The 24303-nt window shown below is 41.8% G+C and overlaps 1 protein-coding gene across 1 annotated transcript; it reads left to right on the forward strand.

Annotated features, from left to right (window-relative positions):
- Positions 1-7251: 7251 nt before the first annotated feature.
- On the forward strand, positions 7252-23993 carry scinlb (scinderin like b). Its single transcript, XM_080034826.1, has 17 exons — positions 7252-7380; positions 10122-10309; positions 13002-13156; positions 15040-15201; positions 16082-16231; positions 16598-16687; positions 18640-18772; positions 18886-18974; positions 19092-19307; positions 19399-19532; positions 19734-19824; positions 20895-21065; positions 21178-21352; positions 22006-22121; positions 22507-22584; positions 22760-22820; positions 23180-23993. Exons 2-17 carry the CDS (start codon positions 10129-10131, stop codon positions 23338-23340), a joined length of 2163 nt encoding a protein of 720 aa, XP_079890952.1. The 5' UTR covers positions 7252-7380; positions 10122-10128; the 3' UTR covers positions 23341-23993.
- Positions 23994-24303: the final 310 nt, after the last annotated feature.

Here is a 24303-nt window from a genome sequence, read left to right on the forward strand (position 1 = left end):
AGTTAAATTAATAAAATATTTTTTTTATGCAAAGTTTTTCCTTTACTTCATGTTTTGTGTTTGGTTTGACTCCAGCTGTTTATTGTTTATTGACTATTAATAGGATCCCGATTAGCTGATGCCGCAGCAGTCAGCTCTACACATTACATCATAAGACATTTCATTATATTATAATATACTCTACATGAAATTGCATCAATAAACTATATACACATACGCTTTACATTTACATGCATGTATACACTCACAACGATACATACACATGCATTACATTAGCCATAAATAAGAGTAAAAGTAAACAGTCCCATTTAGTAACCACTGTCATCCCTCTTTATTCTCCGGAGAAATGTAAAAAGACCTTTTTCTCCCCCGATAACATCAGCTTGGATTATTCCCATGTCGTGGGGTCTTGTTGCCAGAAAAACTGTCAGCTTCCTGTCTGGGAGAATAATGTTTTGGCTCAGGGCTGTGGATAGGAGGGGAGGGGTTTATGCTGAATCTCTCAAGCTAGTTAAATTGGATTTGGCAGTCTCACGTGGTTACATAACAAGAACAGTAGACACGTTTAGTCTCCAGGCCATGGGCTTTAGGGGGAGTTTTACTCCATTTAGGCTGCCTTAACTAATCAGATAAAGTGTTAGTTTGACTATTTGTATAAGTTAACAAAGGTTTATAGTAAGAAATTAAACATGTTTTGTGGCATACTGTATGTTTAGCAATTTACTATACTGATTCTGAACAACCTTGTGTATCTGACCAAGAACAATTGTCTTTTACACCACTGGGTTACCCAGGGGACCCTGTGCGGTGGATTTGTTACCTTTGGACAGAGCCAGGCTAGAAGTTTACTCTTGTTTCCATGCTTTATGCTAAGCTAAGCTAACATGCTGCTGGCTCTAGTGTATCTAATCCTTAACGAGAAAGAAATTTTTCCCAAAAGTAAAGTATTTTTGTTTTTTTCCAACATACTTTCAAGGAAGACAGCCTTGTTTATGCATCTGTGCCAAGGGGGCCTCACATCTCATCATCAGTGCACACCCTCTTGAGAATAGAGCCTTCAATAATACTTAGATCAAATATAGGAACAGTAGGAAAAGAACACTTTTTCCAATCAGTAATCCAGCCCTGAGGTTTAATCACCTGTTGCATATCATATAAAGTGTTTGGTTTGGCAGAATGAGACGGCTTGTTGAATGCTGTAAATGTCATTTGTTTTTCCTGCTAATATACGAGGGGGGGCTATTCATATTTACTTTTGCTCACTACAGCCTTCAGTGGTTACAAAAGGTTTTCTGTGTGTGTGTGTGCGCGTGTGTGTGTGCGCGTGTGTGTGCGTGTGCGCGCGCGATAGATGGTTAATGAGCGACTGTGTTTGTGTTGCCAAAGGCGACAAACACTGCCATCTCTTCTGTCTGTGAACTGGCCTGCATGTCCTGCACTCTCATGTTGCAGAGGTGGGAACACTTTCATGAGTTTAGGGATCATTTTAGTTTTTAGATTTTTTGGAGAAACATCTGTCTTTCTGCTTTCTCATTTTGTTCTTTAATGTGTTTTTTTACTTTTGAGGATGTGGTTTACTGTGGTGTATTGCGTGCAACGTAGCTGATCTAGTTCCTCCATGGAACTTCCTTATGTCTCCACCACTGTCTTCTTTACATCTTCTTTCACACTGCTCTATACAAAATGGTGCAGAAAGTGTAGAAAAGGATGCATTTTCTTTTTTAGCTATTTAAATAGTTGCTCTTTCCTAATTAAACAAAAAGTCCACATTCAGAAAGAGTCTTATGCGGATGAAAACTACACTATGAGAGTGTTTAAGAGGGAACCAAAACTGCAAAGTTGTGGGCCAGACAGCTAAAGAATGAGCTGAAACTCTTTATACCGCCAGAGGGGAGCTTCAGATTTGGGTGCCTTGAGGGAGTCACTGCTCCCGGCCCAGAAATAGTGCCACACATAACCCCCCCCCCCCCCCCATAAAACAGCAATAAATTGTTTTTAAACTTTGTTTTTGGTACATATTGTTCAAACTATATATATTAACGTGTTAATTAGGCTACCAAATTTAAGAGGTGCTGATAGACTAGTTGTTCCCCCCTGTTTCCAATCTTTGTGCTAAACCAAGCTAACCATGCTGCAGGCTCATATTGAACAGACAGATTTGAGAGAATTTTCTACCAGAAAGCAAAAAAAGGGGATTTCCTATTAAAGGTGAACTATTCGTTTTAGTCTAATTTGGACTGGGGGACTTAAGACACCTGACTCCATCAGTTGATTGAGTTCATGTGAGGGATTTCCTATGTAGAAGTTGTCTGCACGGCTTGCACAAAACAGATCACTCAGAAATAGTGGTTCAGTGTGAGAAACTATAGAGCAAGGCGTGTGTGCCGTGGTTATTTCAGGTAGAGCGCCTTGTTAACCACAGCGCAGGCCTATGTGTGTGACACACGAGTTAACCACAGCTGGCAATGCAGTGGCTGGCTGTTTGTCAAGTATACCGTAACATACATGTGACTTACTGGACAATAAAGTAATAATGCCATGATGATTAAAGGGACAAGACCCTTGTTTGCTGACTGTGACAGGGAGGGAGTTGGCTCTGTGGGTTGTGCTGCTCTTTTGAGTTTAATGTTAAAACAGTACAGACAGAATCACATCAGGCTCAGGCAGTGGGATCTATTTTGGTCCCAAAATAATATTTAACTATCTGAGATGTCTTTATCCTGGGGCTCAGGCTTGTGGGCAGTGCAGGTTATCTCTGTTAATGCCCTTGACAGCTTCCTTTATGGCATTCAAAGTGACAAATACCCTTTTATACCAAGGAGCTGTGCAACCCTTATCTGACTGCCCACGCACAGACAGCCAACAATAATGATGACATGGGCTCCCAGAAAAAGATGTCTGCCCTTGTCTTTTCAGCTTATAGCAGCAACCTGCAACACCAGTGTTAACACACAATTTGTTGCCTACCTTTTAATGTCACAACATTTCAAAATAAATGATTTCACAATGTTCCTCAATGGACAGGCCAATTCCTCCCCAAAAGGAGAAGCGGAGGTCTAGGGTAAAATCTGAATCACTGAGAAACTGTCTTTAGAAGGAGTTTTCATGGACCGCATGGAGATGAGGATTGCACTCAGCATGGTCTTACCAGGAGGGGCTCTGTCCTTTGAGTCAGCACCATGGAAAAACAGCCAGGAATGTCTGACATTGATGAAAGGTCATTGCTATCTCCTCCCACAGCTCTCCACAATCACCAGGGTGCAGCTCATATTGACCTTTCCCTTACTAAACATAACCTTTTTATTACGGAGATGATGGGAGTGGGTTTCCCAGTTCACTTTTTTTCCTTTTTTATGACAATGACAACCAGAGGAAAGAGACATTTGCTTCTGTGCCTTGAACCAGTTTGGTGTGACTGACGCTTGTGGTCAGGTGATGGTTAACCCCCACAGTTCCTGCTCAGTAAGTCATGTGAGACTTTGTTGACTTTGTCCAAACCAGTTTTCACGAGAGATAGCTTTGAAGGTGATGAATAATCCTACTTGAGCCACATTTCTGTAGGAAAGCGATGTGGTTTTTGAAAGTGCTTGGGATACCTTTCAATTAAAATACCAAACAAACCACCGGTTTCATAAAGACCGCAATTTTCTTTAATTTCCCTAAAATTGGAACTATTTAGAAAAGACAATCCCAAATGTGAAGCAAGGACTAGGACATGCCCACCATCATAGATGATAGCTTAGCCATTGTTATCCTTTCTCCGGGGACTAGAGGGCATCCCAGCACAGAGTTGACCTTCGTATCTTAGTCTGTTAAGTCACTCTCAAATTTTCAGCATTTTAATTTTAAATCAATAACTATAAGAACAAGAAAACAAGATTACAAATCTGACCAGATATCTGATGCCAACTGTTGACTGTTTGTAATGCTCTGACACATTTAGGCTACCAAAAAAGTAATTTAATGCTTAGCCTTAGTTTTTCATTCACTCAATGCTTCCATGACGGAAATGTCAGACATTTGCTGCTTCAAACTTCAACAATTTTCTTATAGTCAATCTTATTAAGAAATAGTTTGACTTAGGCCTACTCCTATTATTAACACAATGACTGTAAGCAAGAGGAACCAGCTGGCCTGGCTCAGTGGCTCTAACACATGACAACGTGTCATTTCTTGTATATTTAATCTGTACAGAAAAGCAAAGAGTGAAATCGACTATTTATGGTTTTACTGAGGGTGATGTGCTTAATCATTTCAAGGCTGTGTGCAGTAACTTCCTGTAGTATTTTCGTCACAGTTTGGACAGAGCTGGTCTGTAGCTGTTTCCCCCTGTGTGCAGTGTCTTATTCCTAGCTAAAAGCTTATTCTGTGCTGGCTCCAGCTACATATGAAGTAGACACACATTAAAGGTCCCATATTATGCTAAATGCACTTTTTAAATGTGTTCCAACATATCCATGCGTCCACGGTGTGCCTAGAGACTGCCAAAATATCAAAAAAAATAACCATCTCTCCTTTTCTCACTCTCCCCTTTTCTGAAACCCCCACCCCTCCCCCCCAAAACACTCCAGTCAGAATTATCCCCTTTTCTGACCTCACAAACCGTAAAGCCAGAAGCTTCCACTGTGCAGCCCACACCCCTTTTTCTTATTGGTCCACGGCCCTGACAGACAGAGGGCGAGGCGTATCTGGCTTCGCTTCCGGACAGGGGGCGGGGGGAGCTCAAAGATTGTATATTTACGAGGGGACCTGCAACTCTTTTTTTTTAAGCCATTGTGAGATTAGCTGAACATCAGCATAGTATAATAAATTATCTGAAAGTTTTTTTCAGCAAACAATTAAAGAAAAACGTATTAGGGACCACTAAGACCATATAATATGGTGTATAATAGAACCGAAAAGTGTATAATATGGGAGCTTTAAAATGGGATCGATCCTTTCATCTCATTGATGGGACGAACGTCAGTAAGAAGTCAAACTACGCCTTTATGCTTGTTATAAGCACACGCACTTGCTTATTGTATGGTTATTTAAGTTTTACCTGGTATTCTGATTATTCAGTGGCAAAGTGGTGGGACACATGTGCTCTACAAGCCTCAGTGAACATCAGTCCCTTCTCACAGTGTAAGCCTCTGACTATAAGAGCGTAATCCATTTCTGGTTGGTTGTATTGTCAGTGAGGATGTGCATCAGTCAGCTGTCAGTGTGTGGCACAATGGGGCTCTGGCAGCCGGCCACTCGGCTAACATGTCACATCCTGTTTTGATGATAAGACTTACCAGACCCACAGTCTGCCACCTGTGTTGTCCCACTGTGCACAGATGAACAAATGAGCTCAGAGTGATGGTGAGGGCCTCGCACCTAGCAACAATTTTAGGTGTGCTTCATGAAAAATAGAAAACTTATTTACATGAACTGATCCACAACAAAGCCAATCCTGATTTTGAATTGTCGACAATGATCTTTGAGAATATAGGTACCAGAAAGACAGGGACAAGGATTAGCTATTCAGCCCATTCGGTCCATTGTTTTTTCTTCACATTTTTGTATGGTTAGGCTACTATGGGGTCCAGACACCAGACAAACACCAGACAAATGAGTAAACACAGATGTCCCGTGCTTTTGGTTGTGAGGACTTGATGAGTTGGAATCTGCCACATCTAATGATTTATAAACAGTGGCACCTTTATACTGACTGTCTAAGCGGCTGCAGTGTGTTCTGCGTGCAGGTCAATGATAACTTTAGGGAGGTTTGTTCCACAGCTGTTTTCACCAAAAAACCTGATGAAATAGCATGTGAGAAGGGTTTATACTCCTTACCCCCTCCCCCTAAACTGTGAAATGCACAAAAGCTGTAATCAGCATCATCAGAATCATGTGTGCACAGACCGTGGCCCCGTGCAGTTAGAAAAATGCACTGATAGCCAAACCCTGCTGTGTGAAGTACAGTGTACAGTGTTGCTAATTACAGTCAACTTTTTTTTTTAACCTTTATTTATACAGGTATATCCCATTGAGTCCGAAGACTCAATGGGATATACCTGTGGCATCAAGCAGCGGCTTCATGTTGAAGCTCATGCCTTTGTCTGGTTTTCTACCTGCAGGATGTATACACATTGTTATTCTTGTGTGCCTAACATTTATATATAAACAGCCATGATGTCGCTCAACGGCCCAGAGGCCAGAAACCTTACCATGTATAAATATACACACTGTTTGCAGCAAGCGAGAAACAACAGTAGGTAGAGGCTGGGTGTGCAAGCCTTCAGGATTGAAATGGGACCTGTTGCTTTGCTGGTGCTATAATGTTTTTTGTCTCGGTGTATTGAGACAGCGCCTGTCAAAGTCAATATTTAGCATTCCTTTGTTAGTGGTATTCAAGGTGTGTTTTGTCTGCAGAGATGGTTTTTGAACCTGAAAGTTTTCTTTATTTCTCTTTTTTCTCTTTTTTTTTAAATCCCTGAAATCTCCTTTACAGCTACAGTATTATGCATTACTTTTTCATAAGAATGAATGTGTTACTTTCAAGCCATTGCCAAACAAGTTGACACAAAGTAGATCAAGCCTATCTGCACCACAAAACTCTGTTTCTCAGTATGGCAGCATTTACAAACTGGTGTAACACCCACACACAAGCGTTTTTATGTTTCAGTTGTTGATTCTATTGGATGTTCAGATGGTATAAAATCCATAGAGAAGGCTTTCCTCATGTGGATGCGCCAGGCAGTGTTGTTGAAATTACTTAGAATTCCTAATTGGGGCAACAGTAGTTATACACTATAGCTGTATATTCATATCATAAACCCATCAGTTTCCTGTGTATGTGCCACTAATTCCTTGATTGTTTTCATATAGATCCTGTTGCAATCAAGGAAGTCAAAGGGAGGCACTTTTTCTTAGCAGTTCTTTTTAAAATCTCCATTGCACACAATGCCTTTTTTAAGCCAACAGACGGATATGTTTATGCAAGGAACACACTATGACTTCATGGACTTTGTCCCTTTCTGTCCGAACACTCTGTAGTGAACAGGAAAGAGCGCAGAGTCGAGTTCCACAGAACTGAGAGGGGGAACCTAAACAAAAAAAAACAGAAAACTAATGTGTTCCTGCTTGACCACCACAGTTTAAATACACAAGGAAATCCTCTTTCATATAGACAGACAGAAGCATATTTAGCTTCTCATTCTGCTGTCAACCAATCAGGGCTCGCACTCTCTCCTCTTCAGACGAACAGCCTGCACACTCCCTCCTCCTCCTCCTCCTCCTTTACTACACCATTAAAACATAAAGACGCTCCACAATCAGCCCACTCCCTCATCTATAGCCTCCACCAGCGGTTCTGCTACTCTCTCCTGTCCTGTGTGATTCATCTCGCAAACTGTGAGTTCTTCACTTCTCCCGGTCACCTAGTGCGACTTTTCACACTTTCACATTTCTGACGAGCGCTTTTTCTGTTTTCTTTTGCACGATTTCTTGGATTTCAAGCCTGCACAGCTCGTGTTGATTATCGACTAGATGATTCGCGATGTTTTGTTGTGTGTCTCTGCATGTAGCCTATGTGGCTTGCTTAGTTCACTGTTGCGAAGTCTGAATGAATCGCATTTCCAGATGTGGAAAATCTGCGTTCAATTTTTCTCCAATGAGTCACAGCTGCCAGTCAGCAAATGGTCGAAAGCAGAGGGACCAAAACACTTCGGATTGTTATATTGGAACCGAACCTATTGCGTTGCTTTATGATGCTCCGTTATTGCACGAATGCCCGTAATGGTATTCTGAGTGAAAATAACGAAGAAACCTCCGATAGAAGTGCAGGAAGTTATAGGCTTGTTTAGATATAATGTAATAGCCTATACCTTCTTAAACAAAGATAGACGTTGAGTTGTGCAAAGGGTAAGTAGACTATTATTTTACTGTGGGCAACATGAATAAATCGAGGTTCAGTTTTTGTTTATTTCCTTACAACGTCTCCAATTAAAGCTATAGTGCGTAACTTCTGTTGCCTGCGGTAAGCCTTCGATGATCATGCATGGATTTAATACCTTCTGATGTATGTCCAGGTTTTTTCTTAGCAGTAAAATCAACAACCTAAACATTTCTTGGGCGCTTCTTGGGATTTTTCTGAGCCCATGCAGTGATGATGGGTGACAGCAGTTCGCAAACGCTGCCATACTAAGAAATACAGAGAGTTTTGTGGGGCTGATAGATTTAGTCAACTTTGTGTCAACTTGTATGGCGATTGATTGAATGTTACCAACAATCATTTATATGGGGAAAAGTTACGCACTATAGTTTTAAATAAAGAATAACCCTCCCTCCAGCCTCCAGTCTATAGGCAGGCAGACAGCAGGAGGCAAGCAGAGCTGCTGCACTCAGCCGCTTACTGTAGATGAAGTCACTCATTACAGATGGTCTACCCACCAGATACATTTGCATCTGATTGTAGGCTATTTCCACAGACCTGCAGCATTATGATCAGTACCTTGGTCACAACAGTGTTATTAACACTGCATTTGGCTCCAGACGGTAAAACCACTATACATCTTATGGCAACTGAAGACTTACCCATGATGCAGCATTATATTGATCAGCCTGTTACAGGAAGTCCACTGGCTGTTTGCCCACTGCCAGCTGAAACCCGAGCTGCTCATTCACCACACACACACACACACACACACACACACACACACACACACACACACACACACACACACACACACACACACACACACACACACACACACACACACACACACACACACACACACACACACACACACACACACACACACACACACACACACACAGCTGAACAAACTCCACAGTAATAATCCTCTTTCAGTTCAGTGGTATAGTGATGACGGGTGTGTTATTGTCTGGGGTTATCAGTGGTTATTATGGCTGTACACTGTGTAAATTATACACACAATGAGCAGGTTATAGTGACAGGACACTATGTGGATCACAGTAGGGTGGGTTAAAGCTGCAACAGGAGTGAGGAAGTTGGACATCGCAAACCTTGTGTCATGATGTCAGTCGGACGTCAGCCTCACTGCAGCAATAATCCTGCTGCCACATCAATTTGTAATCTTGCGCTTGTGTAATCGGGGGAAATGTAAATCTGCGTAATCTCTCGACATTAGTTGCTCAAACGCTCCTCTCATTATGATTTCAAGTTTATTTATTAAATAAAAATGTTTTAGTACAGCAGTCAAATGACATAATGGGGTTTACTTACTTATTCAGTCTGCAGTCCAGCTCATGCAGAAGTAATATAACACCGATTACATTTGGTTTTCTTTTCACTCCATATCTCTGTGAGCTAAGAAAGTAGGTCGTGTGGTTATCTCTCTTATGATGGCGGAAGTATTATTTACAGATGAAATATCTACTGATAACGGTTCAAAGTCCCTGCATCAATCTGGTGTCAGCAATTGAAAACATACTGTATTCCGGACAATGTTATTGGTTCCATGTGTTTATTTTCGTATTTTTCATATTTCCAATCAAGTTATTGTGATAAGCTGTTTATCTCATGTGACAAATTATACTGGATTTTGACTTGAACATGATCAGAGAGGCTTAAAGCAACTTGGAAACCATGTATCTGTAACCTTGTTTAAGGCAGATTTGACTACCCATTTTTGAGAAAAAATTGGCCCATGAAGAAGGAGAATGTTCCAAACTCATAAAAGAGCCAGATTATGTGTCAGTCACATGCAGTAAATGTCAGACACAATTATTATTATTTAAGAAAATCACCCCAGGGAGTCACGCATCTGAACTATTTACTTAACAGCAGCAGACATTGATGACAGCTCTGAATACAGGTTAAATAACTAGTTTGTCCAGTTGAATATGGTAAGAGGTGAGCACAAGATGACACGTGTTATTGTTTTTTTAAACCCTGTGAATTTGTACCCACAACTCTGCAAAAGTCTATTTGATCAGGAAACTCCCGATGAGGCTGAAGACAAATCTGTTCCTTTATTGCTCCCTGTTTGCTAAAGCTTTCTGTCTATGCGTCATTAGGTTGGGATTTACAGACTTTGCAGCAACGTTTTGCAAGGCAAAAACATTAAAAGCGTATGCACTCTCTTCCCTCATCTCTGTCTCCCTCTCAGTGCCACCATGGTTTCCCATAAGGAGTTCTCGGCTGCAGGGAAGCAGCCGGGCCTGCAGGTCTGGCGTATCGAGAACTTGGACCTGAAGCCGGTTCCCAAGGCCCTGTATGGAAACTTCTACATCGGGGATGCCTACCTGATGCTCTACACCACCAAGGCCCCTTCATACAACATACACATGTGGCTGGGTAAGACATGGCAGCATATTGTGCTCCTCAGTACAGTGTAACATGTTCATACTCCGATTATAAGACAATTCAAATGTTTAATATTGTAATTTTTTATGAAAAACATGCAGCTAATTGAAACCTACTTTTTTTATTTTGCTTTATAAAGACTACGTTCATGAATTACATTATAGAGAAATAATCAAAAACATAATACTTGTCAGCAGAAGCCATTTCACTGCAGTGTGTTCATTTTGCATATGTTTAATTTTTTTTAACTTTGTTATTTTGCACAATTACATTTACATTTAATTGTTGAACCGTTGTGATTGTGTGGTATGTTTTTTTTTATTGTGTGAGCTCGGCAAAGACAATTTCTATATTTTTTAGATGGCAATAAAGGCGAGTGAAAAAGTTATTTCCTCAAAATTCGATCGGCAGACCGTTCATGCACGTACAGCATGTGGCAGACAGTTGAACATCTACGCATTTTCATTCTTCTGACCACTCACACACACACACACTTATAAGCTTACGAGACAAACACGGCATCGGAAACTTCCTCATTTGGTTGCCTCACCCTATAGCTGTGGGTTTTAAGTGAGATGAGTGAGCAAATGAGACATCTGATCTCACGTCATCTGTATGTTGTCTGTAGACTGTAGAAGTCGCCGAAATGTTCACCTCTAATAGTCGAAGCAGGTTGTGACATTATACCTCTTTGCCACACAGTTCCCTTTCTGCGCTGCCCGCTCTCATGGCAGGCTCAGTTCAGGCCTGCACAGTGCAAACAATGACACACCAACTTCAGCTTCACTTTAAATCCTTCTTTGACTTTCTCATGCTCTGCACATTTTTCGGTTACATAAGTATAACAAAAAACAAAAAAAACAAAAGATGACTCACATCTGGAATACCCTCCGGAGGCCACAAGGGACGGGTACCAGTCCCAGCATGTTTTGAAGTGCTCCCTGCCAATTTTCCTCCAGTTAGTAGGCCTACACGTTAAAGCAGGGGTTCTCAAACTTTTGATAGCTGAGGGCCAATTTAGGAACCCAACATTGGACCGAGGGCCGCCGAAGGAAAACAATTGAAAAAACTGAAATCATTTAAATGGCCAGGTTGCGTCTTTACAGTTTACATGTATCGGTCTGCATCCAGTAATGTGTAATTAACACATTTTAATTAATTAATGAAGGGCTAGGTTTCATTTCAACATGGGGGGGGGGGGGGGACACATTAAAAGCAGGGGTCTGGGGGGAGTCCAGGAAAAGACAGCTAGCTCCCATTTACGCAAATCTAATGGAATATAAATCTGTAGGCATGCTGTATTGCATTCAAGTACTTACTCTATTTTATTGTTCAAAACTTTCTGCACATTGAATCACCTTTTGGAGTGTTTTTTTTGTAGGACTGTGTTAACTATTATGACGATATACATTGGAAATAAACAGGGTGGGCTATCAGCAGTCATACATAGTTCCATGGCTATCAGCAGCTAGCTAACGTTAGCTTGTTAGCTAAACTTTAGGCAAAAGAGTTAGAAACCAGATAATGTTAGCATCCATCCTTAGACACTTGACCCAATCTAATTCACCTTGAAGGTGAGAAAGTGCATCGTATTGGGCTTAACAAGCTCACTATCTAACAACATTTGGACCACTACACTGCCTGCTGCACTGCGGGAGGCTGACCAGCCGTCTGCAACGAGAGGCAGAGGCCAACGTCGGCAAGTTTAAGATGGTATGGTCCACTGTAGGGGTGTTATTAATAATTGGGGAATGAATATGAACAATTAGGAGGGATATTTAAGTGTTTCGACCCATGTACTGTTTTTAATGACGCATCCCCTCCGTGCGTTTAAAAAAAAAAAAAACATTTGCTCCCCTCTAAGTGAGCTAAAATGATTTATTTGAGACAGTGTCTCACTTTCCCCCACAGCGTTTGGCACACTTTCCCCCACCACCACAATTTGAGAAAAAACTACCTCTCTTAGCATTTCAGGCTAATCTTTAGCTAATATCATCACATGGTTTGTATATGTTGGTTGTTCATCAACAGGTATGATAGAAGTTTTTCACGTGAATACATTTGCTTTGTCACAAATACCTATTTTGGTGAAAAAAACATGCTTACCACAGCACCATGAGGTCCTCTCTTTCAGGGCCATGTGGAAATGAGAGGGGTTTGAAAAAATATATCTCACTTGACCATAAATGTTTTCCGTTGCCTAGATACAGGGGGTGGCTCACATTACCCGATGCCTCAGATTCCCCCGTTCTCCCCTATATATATATTTTTTTTTTCATAATTCAATGCGGCCACCGCCATTGGCCCGCGGGCCGCACTTTGAGAACCACTGCGTTAAAGCAACAATTAACCCTTCAGTCTGGGAACTATGTTAGTCATCTAAAGTTGTGGAACAGTTTTATCCTAATTGCGTGCCATCTGAAAGTAACAGCAGGATACAAAACGCCTGCTTCTGCAAATGTGGTTTACGTGATTTAAAGCCTCCAGTCTTCTGACTCAGAGGTCCCTTAAGGTCAATGCAGAAACTAAAGTGCTGCACTTTGCCTAGCTAATGCAAAACAACTGAATACTCTCGTGAGAGAAACTCGATCCTTGTGCATAGATTTGATGCAGTTAGAGTAGGAGAAGAACTGGGTGAGACAGGCAGCTTGATTGACTGTACATTTTCTCTTTTTAATTGCAGGGGACATGTGTTCTCAAGATGAGAGCGGAGCGGCGGCCATCTTTGCCACACAGCTGGATGACCATCTGGGTGGTGGGCCGGTGCAGTACAGGGAGGTGCAGGGCCATGAATCCAACACCTTTCAGGGGTACTTCAGATCAGGGATCAAGTACCAGGTGAGCTTCACTGTACAGCAGAGAAGATTTCAGATGGTTCACTTTATGAAAGAAAATACTGTAAAAAAATGTCATAGATGAGTTTGGTCCCCAACCTGGGGGGTGAGACCCCAACGAGGGGTTGCAAGATTGTGATTATTTTGATAAATACTATACAGTCTTGTCATTGTAAGCATTTTAGCATGCTGATGTTTACTATTCAGCCCAAATGATGGTTTGCTGCACCATATTTCATCTCAAGGCCTCTTCAAATTATACAAATTAATGTAAGTAAAGACAGATATGTACCATGTCACGATTAGACATTCCCATGTATCAAGGGTTTATGAGAAAAAATGGGGTGGGGAACACTGGACTTGATTGATGGCTGCATGAATGAGAAAACTTTAAAGCAATGCCCGCCTTTTCTCTTGTCTTTTTTGAGTCCACAGTTAACAAATATGCGCTATCAAATATAACGTGACCAATGAATAGATTTCAGTATATTTCTTACAACCTGACCAGTGAATTTTATGTTGAACAAAAGCATAAAGTGGAGCAACAATCCGTCTCTTTTGACCTAAATATATCTACCGGGTTTAATGATTATCAGCATTCCATGAACTCTTCCATGAGTTAAGCTAATGAGTCTGAAGTTCAGAGGAAGAAAAACTATTCCTACAACACATCCCAGGGTGTGTCTGACAGACTACTGGACTGACTGACTGACTTAACCGAGGCAGCCACCCTGTTCAAAAGAGAATGTTTTGAAAGGCACAACCAAGGCCACTTTTTTTCATCCATCTGTTTCTCGTTGTCATGAAAAGCATCCAAACCCCCATTCGGGCTTTGGTTGGACGTAATTAGTCCAAAACTCTTGTTTACTACTTCAGCGAAATTAGAGGGTGGAAACTCTGCTCCTCACATGTGCAGACATCCAGTTCACGCACACATTCACATAGTGTTCTTTTAGAGAAAAGAGCGAGAGAACTAAACTTTATTATCTGTTCATAGTTTTGGTAACTCCACTGTTAGGAAACAATCCCTCCATTAGAATAAACAGAGCCTGCATTGGTGCCATGGAAAATTTGACTGTTCCCCCCAAGAGAAAGGCATGCAGATGAACAGCATGAATGTGGTTTCCATTTTAAGGCCTAAGTAGCCACTCCTCTAGATGCCAAGGCTCTGTGCTTTTGTGTATAATACAATATAAGAACTACACAACCTCTTTGGTTTTATTCTCATGCAATGAGAGGACTTGGTCTCAGCTTTAGTTTTGACATGTTGAAAAGATGTTCAAACTTGATCTACTGTATCAGAGCAGCCATATTGCGTTCTCTCTGGCAGAACATCCATCTGTTGCTCATTTTCAGGGGTTTCATTTGCATGCCTTGTAAATACCTGTTTTGTTTAATGGCTACACCAAGGATGGCACATTATGGAACAATCCTGCCTCCCAGGTAAATCACTGTTGCACAGAACAGACATGATCCTCCTTTCCACAGGCAGGCATCATGTTAGTTTTATACTTCCCCTTTGATAAGGTTTATCGGCTTTATGAGCTGTGATTTATGACGCTAGTGACAAAATTTGACTGCACAATGTACAGCCTTTTGTCCTTTGAGCTCTTTGCAGTGTGCAAAATTCATTTCACCCTCCCTGTGCAGAAAAAGTCGAGCTATGTGTCTTGTGAAAATCATCCGACTCCTCCCAACCTGCCCCAGACCCCTCAGTAGTGCATTTGTGACTTTGTTTATTTGACTAGCATATGGAAATGATAAACCAAAACTGTATTCGTTTTCCCCCCCTTAACTCTGCTCATTTACTGTACACATTTTAAGTGAAGCCGAGATTTCCCTGTATATAACTTATCGTGAATAATAATAATAATTGTTGTATCGCAGAAAGGCGGCGTGGCCTCAGGGTTTCAGCATGTGGTGACCAACGACACGGATGTGAAGCGTCTGCTGCACCTCAAGGGACGGAGGGTCGTCAGAGCAATGGAGGTGGACATGAGCTGGTCCAACTTCAACAAGGGAGACTGCTTCATTATTGACCTGGGCAAGGTGAGCTGGGTTTGATCTGTTTTAATGTGTGTGTGTGTCGGTATGACTTAGAGCCCTTAGATAGACACACACACACACACACACACACACACACACACACACACACACACACACACACACACACACACACACACACACACACACATGTTGGCGGTGATTAAATTGGCTACGAGGAACTTTCAGTTATATTCAGTATTCTTTTAAGACGCCAGCTGTTGTTCCTGGGTGAGCGTACCCAGACAAAGGCATTAGGAAAAACGATATAAAAATTGTGTTTTTTGCACTGAGTGAGTCTCCAGAAAATAAATGTAAGTCTATTTTAAAACCCCAAAACGACATAAGTAAACAGCAGTGTGTGTGTCTGTTTGTCTGTGTGAGATAGAAAGAGCCATCTAGTTGACTTTCCATTTACACCGCTTACTTTGTCTTTGATAATAGAGATGGCATTCACCATTATTGTATTTTGCTTTTTCTTCTTAGAACAATAGCCAGTCTATGTATTGACATCCAGTTATTACCTCTCTTTATAGTTGTTCACTAGTTAGTGGTGGAGTCTGCCACAACGTTGCTAAATTCCACTTGCCCACCCTTGCATGAGGGATTCAGGAAATGATGCTGCAGATAATCTATACTGGTGAAAACATTTTCCACAGTTTTTATTTTTTTTCAAACACAAAGTAAATTTATTATGCTGCAGTTTAAACAGACACACCAGTTGCTCTTTTGATATTTATCTTACAAAATCTGCTGCCTCCAGGATTTTTGGACCAGAAGTATTAAACTACACACACTGTTAGTACCAGATTGTCAGCAAATCAACTGAACTGAAATCTTTAATAATCATTTATATTAATTTCCTGTCATTTCCCTCTCATTGCAGGAAGTCTATCAGTGGTGTGGCAGTGAGAGTAACCGCTTTGAGAGACTGAAGGCTTCTGAGGTCGCCATCGACATCAGAGATAATGAGAGGAATGGCAGAGCCAAGCTGCACATAGTGGAGGAGGGGGACGAGCCGGCAGCAGTCTTAGAGGTGATTGCTAGCGAGCGGGAGCTATAAGTGGTATTGATGCATTTCACGGCCGATGGGTTAGTTAGCGTGGGAACGAGCGGACACAACGCTGTCCTTTGTAATGTGCTGCTAATGTGCCAACTCTGTGCCAAGGCTGCATTGTAAACACTTCCTTTAGAGGGGGGAGGCCTAATGAGAGAGGGAGGGGGTGGTGTACACAACATGTTTTTAATTTATTAAGATCTAATCGAAGAAAACAGTGAAAACCAAATCACTACATCGGCTGTTTTATCTTTATTTGTAGAAGACACACAAGTGTTATTTTGAGCAAAAGTGATAAATATGTCAAAAACAGGAGCACAATGAATCATTCCTCTGATTTTGTAGGCTCTGGGGCCCAAACCCGCCATTGCCCCTGGTACTGCGGATGATGACAAGGCGGACAACTCCAACAGGACGAAGGGTGCCCTCTACATGGTGAGTAACACAATTGACCATTTGTTTTTTTAAATTTTATATACTTGTGAGTGTGACTGATTTGTGGGTGGAAAATATGATCTCACTAAGGGATTTTTCCCTAAGCAGGATTTGTGATTTAGCTCAATAATCATTCAAAGCAATTGTCTGCATTCTCTTAGCACTGATTTGAATAATAAAGAAAGATTATAACAGTCTCGATCTATGTTTGAATTATCCATCAACTGAGAATGACTTCCCAAAATTAGAAAAAAAGTCAATTATAAAGTCAATTTCACATACTATTTTTCTTTCTATGTATCTCATATGATAACATCTCCACCACTTCAGTTTAAAATATTAATTTACAAAAATAAAAGTTTGAATATTGTAACAAATAGAGGTTGAAGTAATTGAAGAAAGTTGGTGAAATAAATCTTTACTTAAAGCGGCTACGAGTAACATTTAAATATCTTTTAAACAGCCTCATGTTTCCTCTCATAATCATAAATTACCTTTAACAGCAAACGAGACCATCAGTGCAAAGAAAGACGTTTTTATATAGTTTTTATTACTGCATTTGATCTGGTCGTAGACCCAGTCCGATTTTCGGTTCGCTCGTGCATGCTCTATGGTCACATATCCGTATTGGTCGCAGATTTCAGTATGGCGCAGGAACGCGATTTGAGAAGCCTATCACTCCAGGTGAGGGAAGGGGATAGGGAGACCAGATCCCAATTCACCAGATGTGGGACAAAGACTACGTTTGTGCGGGACAATGCGGGACAAAGTGCCGTTTTTTTAGCAAAATAAACTTGTGTCACCACCGGTAATGCCAGAGACACGGCTTTCTATATTAAAAAAACACTATCTTTAGATCAGCGCGCAGCAGTTAAGTTAGCTACTGTTAAACAAATAGAGCATTAAGGCTGCGGCTTCACATTAAAAGCATTTCACTGGCTTCACATTAGCATTTCACTTGACAAACGTGAGTTGGCTTTTATTTTGAAGTAACAGGAAGACAAACGCTGAAGCACTGCAGGCAGCACCTTCACAGAGCCACTGAGCCCAGCAGCCCGATACACACACACAGACAAACACACACACAGACAAACAGAGACTGCTGTCTCCTCACAGCTATCGGATAAATGCCAGATTATAAAACACGCATTTAAAAAGGGGGGCTCACTTTCAATAACAATGCGGGACAACGTCTCAATTTGCGGGACGTGTGAAAAGTAATGGAAATGCGATCTGGTCATCCTAGAAGGGGAGCGGGAGCCTTGTTTGAGACAGTTAGGCTATTTGTCGTCATAATGACTGATAACGGGGCTGAACCATCAAAGAAAAAAAAGAAAATGCAATGAAGAAAAGGTAAAAGGGAGAGTGATAGGCGGGCGGGAGGGCGTTGCCAAGCAACGTATACACAATTTCACGGAGCGAACCTAGACTGCAGTGTTTACTCCTAAATGAATGAGCGGTAGCCTACTAAAACAAAGTTTACTTTGCCTCACCAGCATCATCAGATGACCATTATTCATCTGAAATAGTCATTATTTACAACAACATAAACACATTACCTCATCGTGATCCATAACTAACTGCCGTCTCTCGTTCATTCGCTTTGTGTGGGGACACATACTCGTTCAGCTCCGTGAGAGGTGACAATGGATCAACTCATTGCAATCAGGTGTAGTTGATGCTGTGTCACTAACCACTCTCACCGAGCCGAAAAGAGTCTGGTGCCCTCACACTTTCAACACACGGACACGCACTATATTGCTTCCTGATTATTTGAATCTTGAGGCCCTGCACGAGCTAGAAAACAGCTTCACGACAGCTGGCGTCGTAAAAATACTACCGCTTTTGTTCAAAGGTGTCGCCAACGTGCCGACTTACTCGTAGTGGCTTTAACTCTTCCCTTTGAGAACGGAGCTGGTAGCTGATGCTATGTATCCCTTTTTTGCTTGTAGATCTCTGATGCGTCTGGTTCGATGAAGGTGTCGGCCGTGGCTCAATCCAGTCCCTTCAAACAGGCCATGCTCTCTCCTGAGGAGTGCTACATCCTCGACAATGGGCCGGACAGGCACATCTTCGTTTGGAAAGGTGCCGACAGCCTTACAAGCTCAATACACACAGCAGAAAACAATGTTGAAAATCGCAGCTTTTTTATGACATCTTAACTTAGTAATTTTTTTTTACCTGACTTCAACGAACAGGTCCCAAGGCCAACATGTCAGAGCGCAAGGCGGCCATGTCAGCAGGTCAGAAGTTCCTCAAAGACAAGGGATACTCCAATAAGACACAGGTAAATCATGTGGAAAACATGAGTCAAACTGGAGAGCAGCATCTCGTTGCAAAATTAGTGTGATTAGTGTACATGTTGCAAAGTCTAAAATCCCTTCCTGACCTCTTTCCACCGCAGATCCAATGTCTCCCTGCAGGAGCTGAGACCACTCTGTTCAAGCAGTTCTTCGGCGACTGGAAGGACAAAGACGAGACCACGGGCCCCAGCAAGGCCTACACCATCGGCAGCATAGCCAGAGTCAAACAGGTGCCCTTCGATGCTTCCACCCTGCACAGCAACAAGGCCATGGCAGCCCAACATGGCATGGTGGATGATGGTAAAGGCAAAGTCCAGGTAAGATTACGCTTATGTGTTTTTAATAGTTTTTTTTAATGCAATGTATTACAAAGACTTGGAAAAACAGGTTTGCGCAATGGCTTTTCAGATTTGGCGAGTTGAGACCGGCGAAAAGGTGCCTGTGGACCCCTCCTCCTACGGTCACTTCTATGGCGGAGACTGTTACCTCATCCTCTACAGCTACAGAGTGGGAGGCCGCGAGCAACACATCATTTACACCTGGTAGGGTAGAAAGAAAAACAAGTGTGCACAGTCACATTGTATAATTTGTGTCATAACATATCAGTTACGAGCCCTTCGCACATTACCCCGCCACACCCCATAAGACCACATATATGCACCAGTAACTGACCTCACTCATTCAGACTGCTTGTGTGTGTGTGTGTGTGTGTGTGTGTGTGTGTGTGTGTGTGACTGTGTCAGGCAGGGGCTGAAGTGCACACAGGACGAGCTGGCAGGCTCTGCGTTCCTCACGGTGAAGCTTGATGACTCAATGGGAGGATCCCCGGTTCAGGTCAGAGCTCGAAAAACAAGCTCACATTCTGCACATACACAGTCACCCATTGTACGTGACAAAATAAACACAAAACTTGTGTGTGCCTCATGATAATTAAAGGAATACTATAAATAATAATATTCCTGTACTAAAGTTAGATTTATTCCAATGGAATTAAGAGTTAGAGTGAGTCCGGAAGGAATCATTTTTCCATGCACAGACCATAAAAGACAAGGGTACAATTGCTTGAGTTCTCTGAATACAAGAAGAGGATTGTGAAAGTAGAGTGACAAGTTGCAGTTTAGGTGTCAAAATTGAGAACTAGCTTGAACAATTTAACGATTACCTTCTCATTTATAAACTCATTAAACATTGTACATAGTAGCTGATAATGAGGGTTAAGCTTCATAATCCGTCAAATACAGTTGACCAATAATCTCTGTTCACTCTTCTGCCATGTAAAAACTACCAACCTCTGACAACCACCAGAGGGCAGTGTCACTGTAGTATTTATTTTGATACCACTCAAATCAAAACTGATGCACTTCCAAAACATACCACATCATTATTTCAGGATTCACAACATCTTCATGGTCACAACAGAGCTGGCCAGGGGCCCTCTTGGTGTAGTGGTTATAGCGCCCCCCACCCCCCTTTTCTGAAGTCTAATTCCTATAATTATTTCTTTAAAATACCTTACAGGTGGTTAAGCATGTTTTAGCACTACTAAGAATCACATGCATTTTAAGACTAAGATTGTGATTCTGTGTTTGAGATATTTGAATGCACTTTTTCTCTGACTCCAGGCGTCCATATTTTCCTGTCCAATTCTGTGGACAGACAAATGTATAAGCAGCCTAGTCAGATTTGACAAGATTGTATTTGATCACAGTGAACATTTAAGCGTCTGCAGTCTTTTACGTCCATTTTTTGTTATTACTTATTGACAAAAAATAACAAATTAATTATAACACAACTCAAGCGCATTTCAGGAGAAAGAAAGAAAGGAAGAAATTACAACCTAGAGAAATATATCAGAACAGTGTCACAAACCTTCATGAAAAGAAATTTTTTGACCTGCTCCATAGGTGAGAGTGACTCAGGGCCAGGAGCCTCCCCACCTGATGAGCCTGTTCCAGGGAAAACCCATGATCATCCACAGCGGAGGAACATCACGCAAAGGTGGACAGACGCAGACTGGCAACACCCGGCTCTTCCACATTCGGCAGAGCTCCTCCCACGGTTCCCGGGCTGTAGAGGTAAGCAGCCTGCAAGCGCATCATGGCTGCTGCTGTTCTGTTGCATCCTTATAAGAAGATGTGTACAGATTCTCTATTCCCGCCTCTCACCTGCCTACGTGTGTTTCCCTAGGTCCAGCCCACCGCTTCCAGCCTGAACACCAACGATATGTTTGTGCTGAAATCCCAGAGCGCTGTGTTTGTGTGGCGGGGAGTGGGTGCCACTGATGAGGAGGTGGAGGCCGCCAAGCATGTGGTGGGCTTCCTGGGTGGCAGTGCCAGCCAGGTGTCGGAGGGCAAGGAGCCAGGTGGGTGTGACCACAGGGATATATTATACCGTATACCTCATCAAGAGAAGGGACAAAAAATTATTAGGTTAGCTTATTCCCCATGGAAAGCCTTTGCCTTTATTTCTCTGCCAAAAGTGCTAGCCTTATTTATGACAATATTGAAGGAGGGACGCATCATCACTCCGTGTAAACATTTTACTCATTAGTCTAATGACTGTGCGGTCATTTAAAGGCAAAGGTTTTATGTAAAGTAGTTATACTTTATCGAAGTCATAGGTCTTCTTTTGACAGAACTTTGACGTACAGAATCAGCTCTTTATTGTGTTTTTTTAAAGAAACTTTAAAAGCTAAAAATGAATGTCCCTAATCACTACAGAGTCATGTGTAATCACTAAACCCTGTATGTTGCAATGCAGATCTAGCTTTTCTAAAGAGTTTCACTGATTGGCCCGAGAAGACATAACTGCTGTATTTTAGGTCTGGTTTGGATTAAACTTGAGTAGGAGGACGATGCATCTTGTTAGTGGTCGACTCAAAGAGCAGCTGCGTCATTTTAGGTGCAGGATGTGATTCACTTCCTGATCAGGCAAACAAGGCAAAAGTACATTTAGAAAAAGATCAAATTACTTGGAGCTGGCAGCTGTTGCATTTATTACTTTCTTCCCTTCCAGGTGATTTCTGGTCTGCTCTCGGCGGCAAGAAGGATTACCAGACCTCCAAGAGTCTGCGGAACATGGTCAACCCTCCACGTCTGTTTGGTTGCTCTAACAAAACTGGAAGACTTAGTGTAAGTAAGAGAATGGGATGAGGAGGGTAATATTTATTTGTGATATCAAAGGTGGAGTCAGCGATTCGCCTTGGCTCTGTAAACTGGTATGTAAACAAAGGGGGCCCACCGAGCTAGCAACATGCCCGTTTACAGAGACAGAGTGTCTTAACACTGGATTTTTTTTTCAGTGCACACACAGTACGGACAGGCTGCGGATCGTGAGGAGATTTTTACTGATTTTGACAAAAAGTGATTTTGGAAACAAGCATTCTCCCAAATTGCTGACTCCACCTTAGCACATTGTATATTAATTACCCTATTAACACAGTTATGTTAATGTACCGTAGTTTAAAATAATCTACAAACAGTCGGTATGAGTTTTTTCTTCTCTATTGTCCATCAGGTTGAGGAGGTACCAGGGGAATTCACTCAGTCAGACCTGGCCACTGATGATGTCATGCTCCTGGACACCTGTGACCAGGTAAGAAGAGCTCTCTGTCCTCTTCATAAGGAGCTTGCAGAAAGTTTTTTTTGTAACGCAGGGTTTTGTATTTCAGAGACTCCACAGACTAGATAGAGGCATACATGCTCTTTTAAGCTCTACGTAATTGGAGACTATCCGAGAGACTGATGTGTGTTGTTTCTCTTCCCTGCAGATCTTCCTTTGGGTTGGAGAAGATGCTAATGCAGAGGAAAAGACTGGAGCTCCAAAAATAGGTTTGTTGCATGAAAAACTCAAAAAGAAAGAAACAAATGTGCCCGTTAGATCATGAATGTGCTTTACATACTTGTGACCAGATAGCCCCGTACAGTTATTGCTATTAGGTTATAAGCACTCCCTCTCTGGCCTTTAATACTGGAAGGTGTTATAAGGCAACAGGATCTAATATTATAACAGATCATATTTTACATGATTTTTCAAAATGTGTTGATAAAATGCTTGGTAATGTGTATATGATTTGTTGACATCACATTTAAATTCCAAGTTTGTTCTCTGCAAAGTGATGCCGTTAGATGCCATGTTCTGACTTTCCGTCTCCTGTCTTTCTATCTATCCCTTCCTCTCTTTAATGCAGCAAAAGAGTATGTGGACTCTGATCCTTCTGGTCGCAGGGGACTGCCCATCACCACCATCAAGCAGGGAGCAGAGCCTCCAACGTTCACCGGCTGGTTCCAGGCTTGGGATCCCAAGATGTGGGAGAAGGATCCTTTTGAGAGAATCCGTGCCCGTTTCTGAACACAATACCCCAGGCTATTTGTACCAATCTGACTCTTTACCTGAACTTCCTGTCTCCATTTTAGCTTATCTTGACTCCAATCCCTAAGTGCCAAAACCAATCTAATGACTGTTGTCAGGTGGAATGGCCACCTCTATGCCTTGGTCACGTTGCAGTGCATCGGACTTAAAAAAACAAAGAAAAACAAAGAGGAATGCATTACATCAGTCTTAAAATGACTTCCTGTAAGGAAATTACCTTTAATTGATAGACGTGGTTTTGTAGATCTGTTGCAGCTTGTCGCCTTCACACATTTATTGGAGCGTCTGAGATGAATAGGAAATAGGAGTGGAAGTCATTACAGACAGCTGGAGATTCCCCCGTTTGTCTTTCACTGCAGTACACATGCTCAGAAGATATCATCATGCTTTCCTCTCTTTCTGTCTTTGCACTTGTTTTTTGTCTTTGCACTCGTTTTTTTTCCGTTTTTACCCCATTACTACGCTGTGTCTACATTTGTTGTGTTTATTGGTACTGGAATGTTGTACACTTACTAGAAGCTGCATGTTTTTTTTTAAATATCATATTCTGTGCTGGTGACTTTTTAAAGGTTTACAGGGGTATGAGCTTACATGGATGGCTTTTAAATAAAACTCCCAGTATTTCAAACCTGTGTTTTAAGAGTAAAATAATCATTTTGAACCTAAATGAGCACTAATACACATTCTACACCACCAGTATTTTTAATTTGAATCAAACCTATACAGACACTGTCAGGAGCCTTATTAGCCAGCCCTCACTGAGTCTCAATTCTCTCTCGGGAAGAGAGAATGAGATCTTGTCGCAGCTCGCAGCATCTGTCTAAGTAAGAAGAAGACATGAAAGCTCAGTTCCCAGCTGTGCTGTCCTTCAGGATGCGCAGAGAGGAAGAGGAAGCAGCAGCCAGCATGCCAACCATAAATGCATACTGTATATGTATATAT

Source organism: Ammodytes marinus, assembly GCF_949987685.1.
Source record: "Ammodytes marinus genome assembly, chromosome: 9".
NCBI lineage: Eukaryota > Metazoa > Chordata > Actinopteri > Uranoscopiformes > Ammodytidae > Ammodytes > Ammodytes marinus.

What these genes read in the sequence shown, in the direction of transcription:
- scinlb (XM_080034826.1), top strand. Translation starts at nt 10,129, where the DNA reads ATGGTTTCCCATAAGGAGTTCTCGGCTGCAGGGAAGCAGCCGGGCCTG. An exon ending in TCATTATTGACCTGGGCAAG is followed by an intron (nt 15,202 to 16,081) that starts GTGAGCTGGGTT and finishes CTCTCATTGCAG; the next exon opens with GAAGTCTATCAGTGGTGTGG. An exon ending in CAACACATCATTTACACCTG is followed by an intron (nt 19,533 to 19,733) that starts GTAGGGTAGAAA and finishes TGACTGTGTCAG; the next exon opens with GCAGGGGCTGAAGTGCACAC.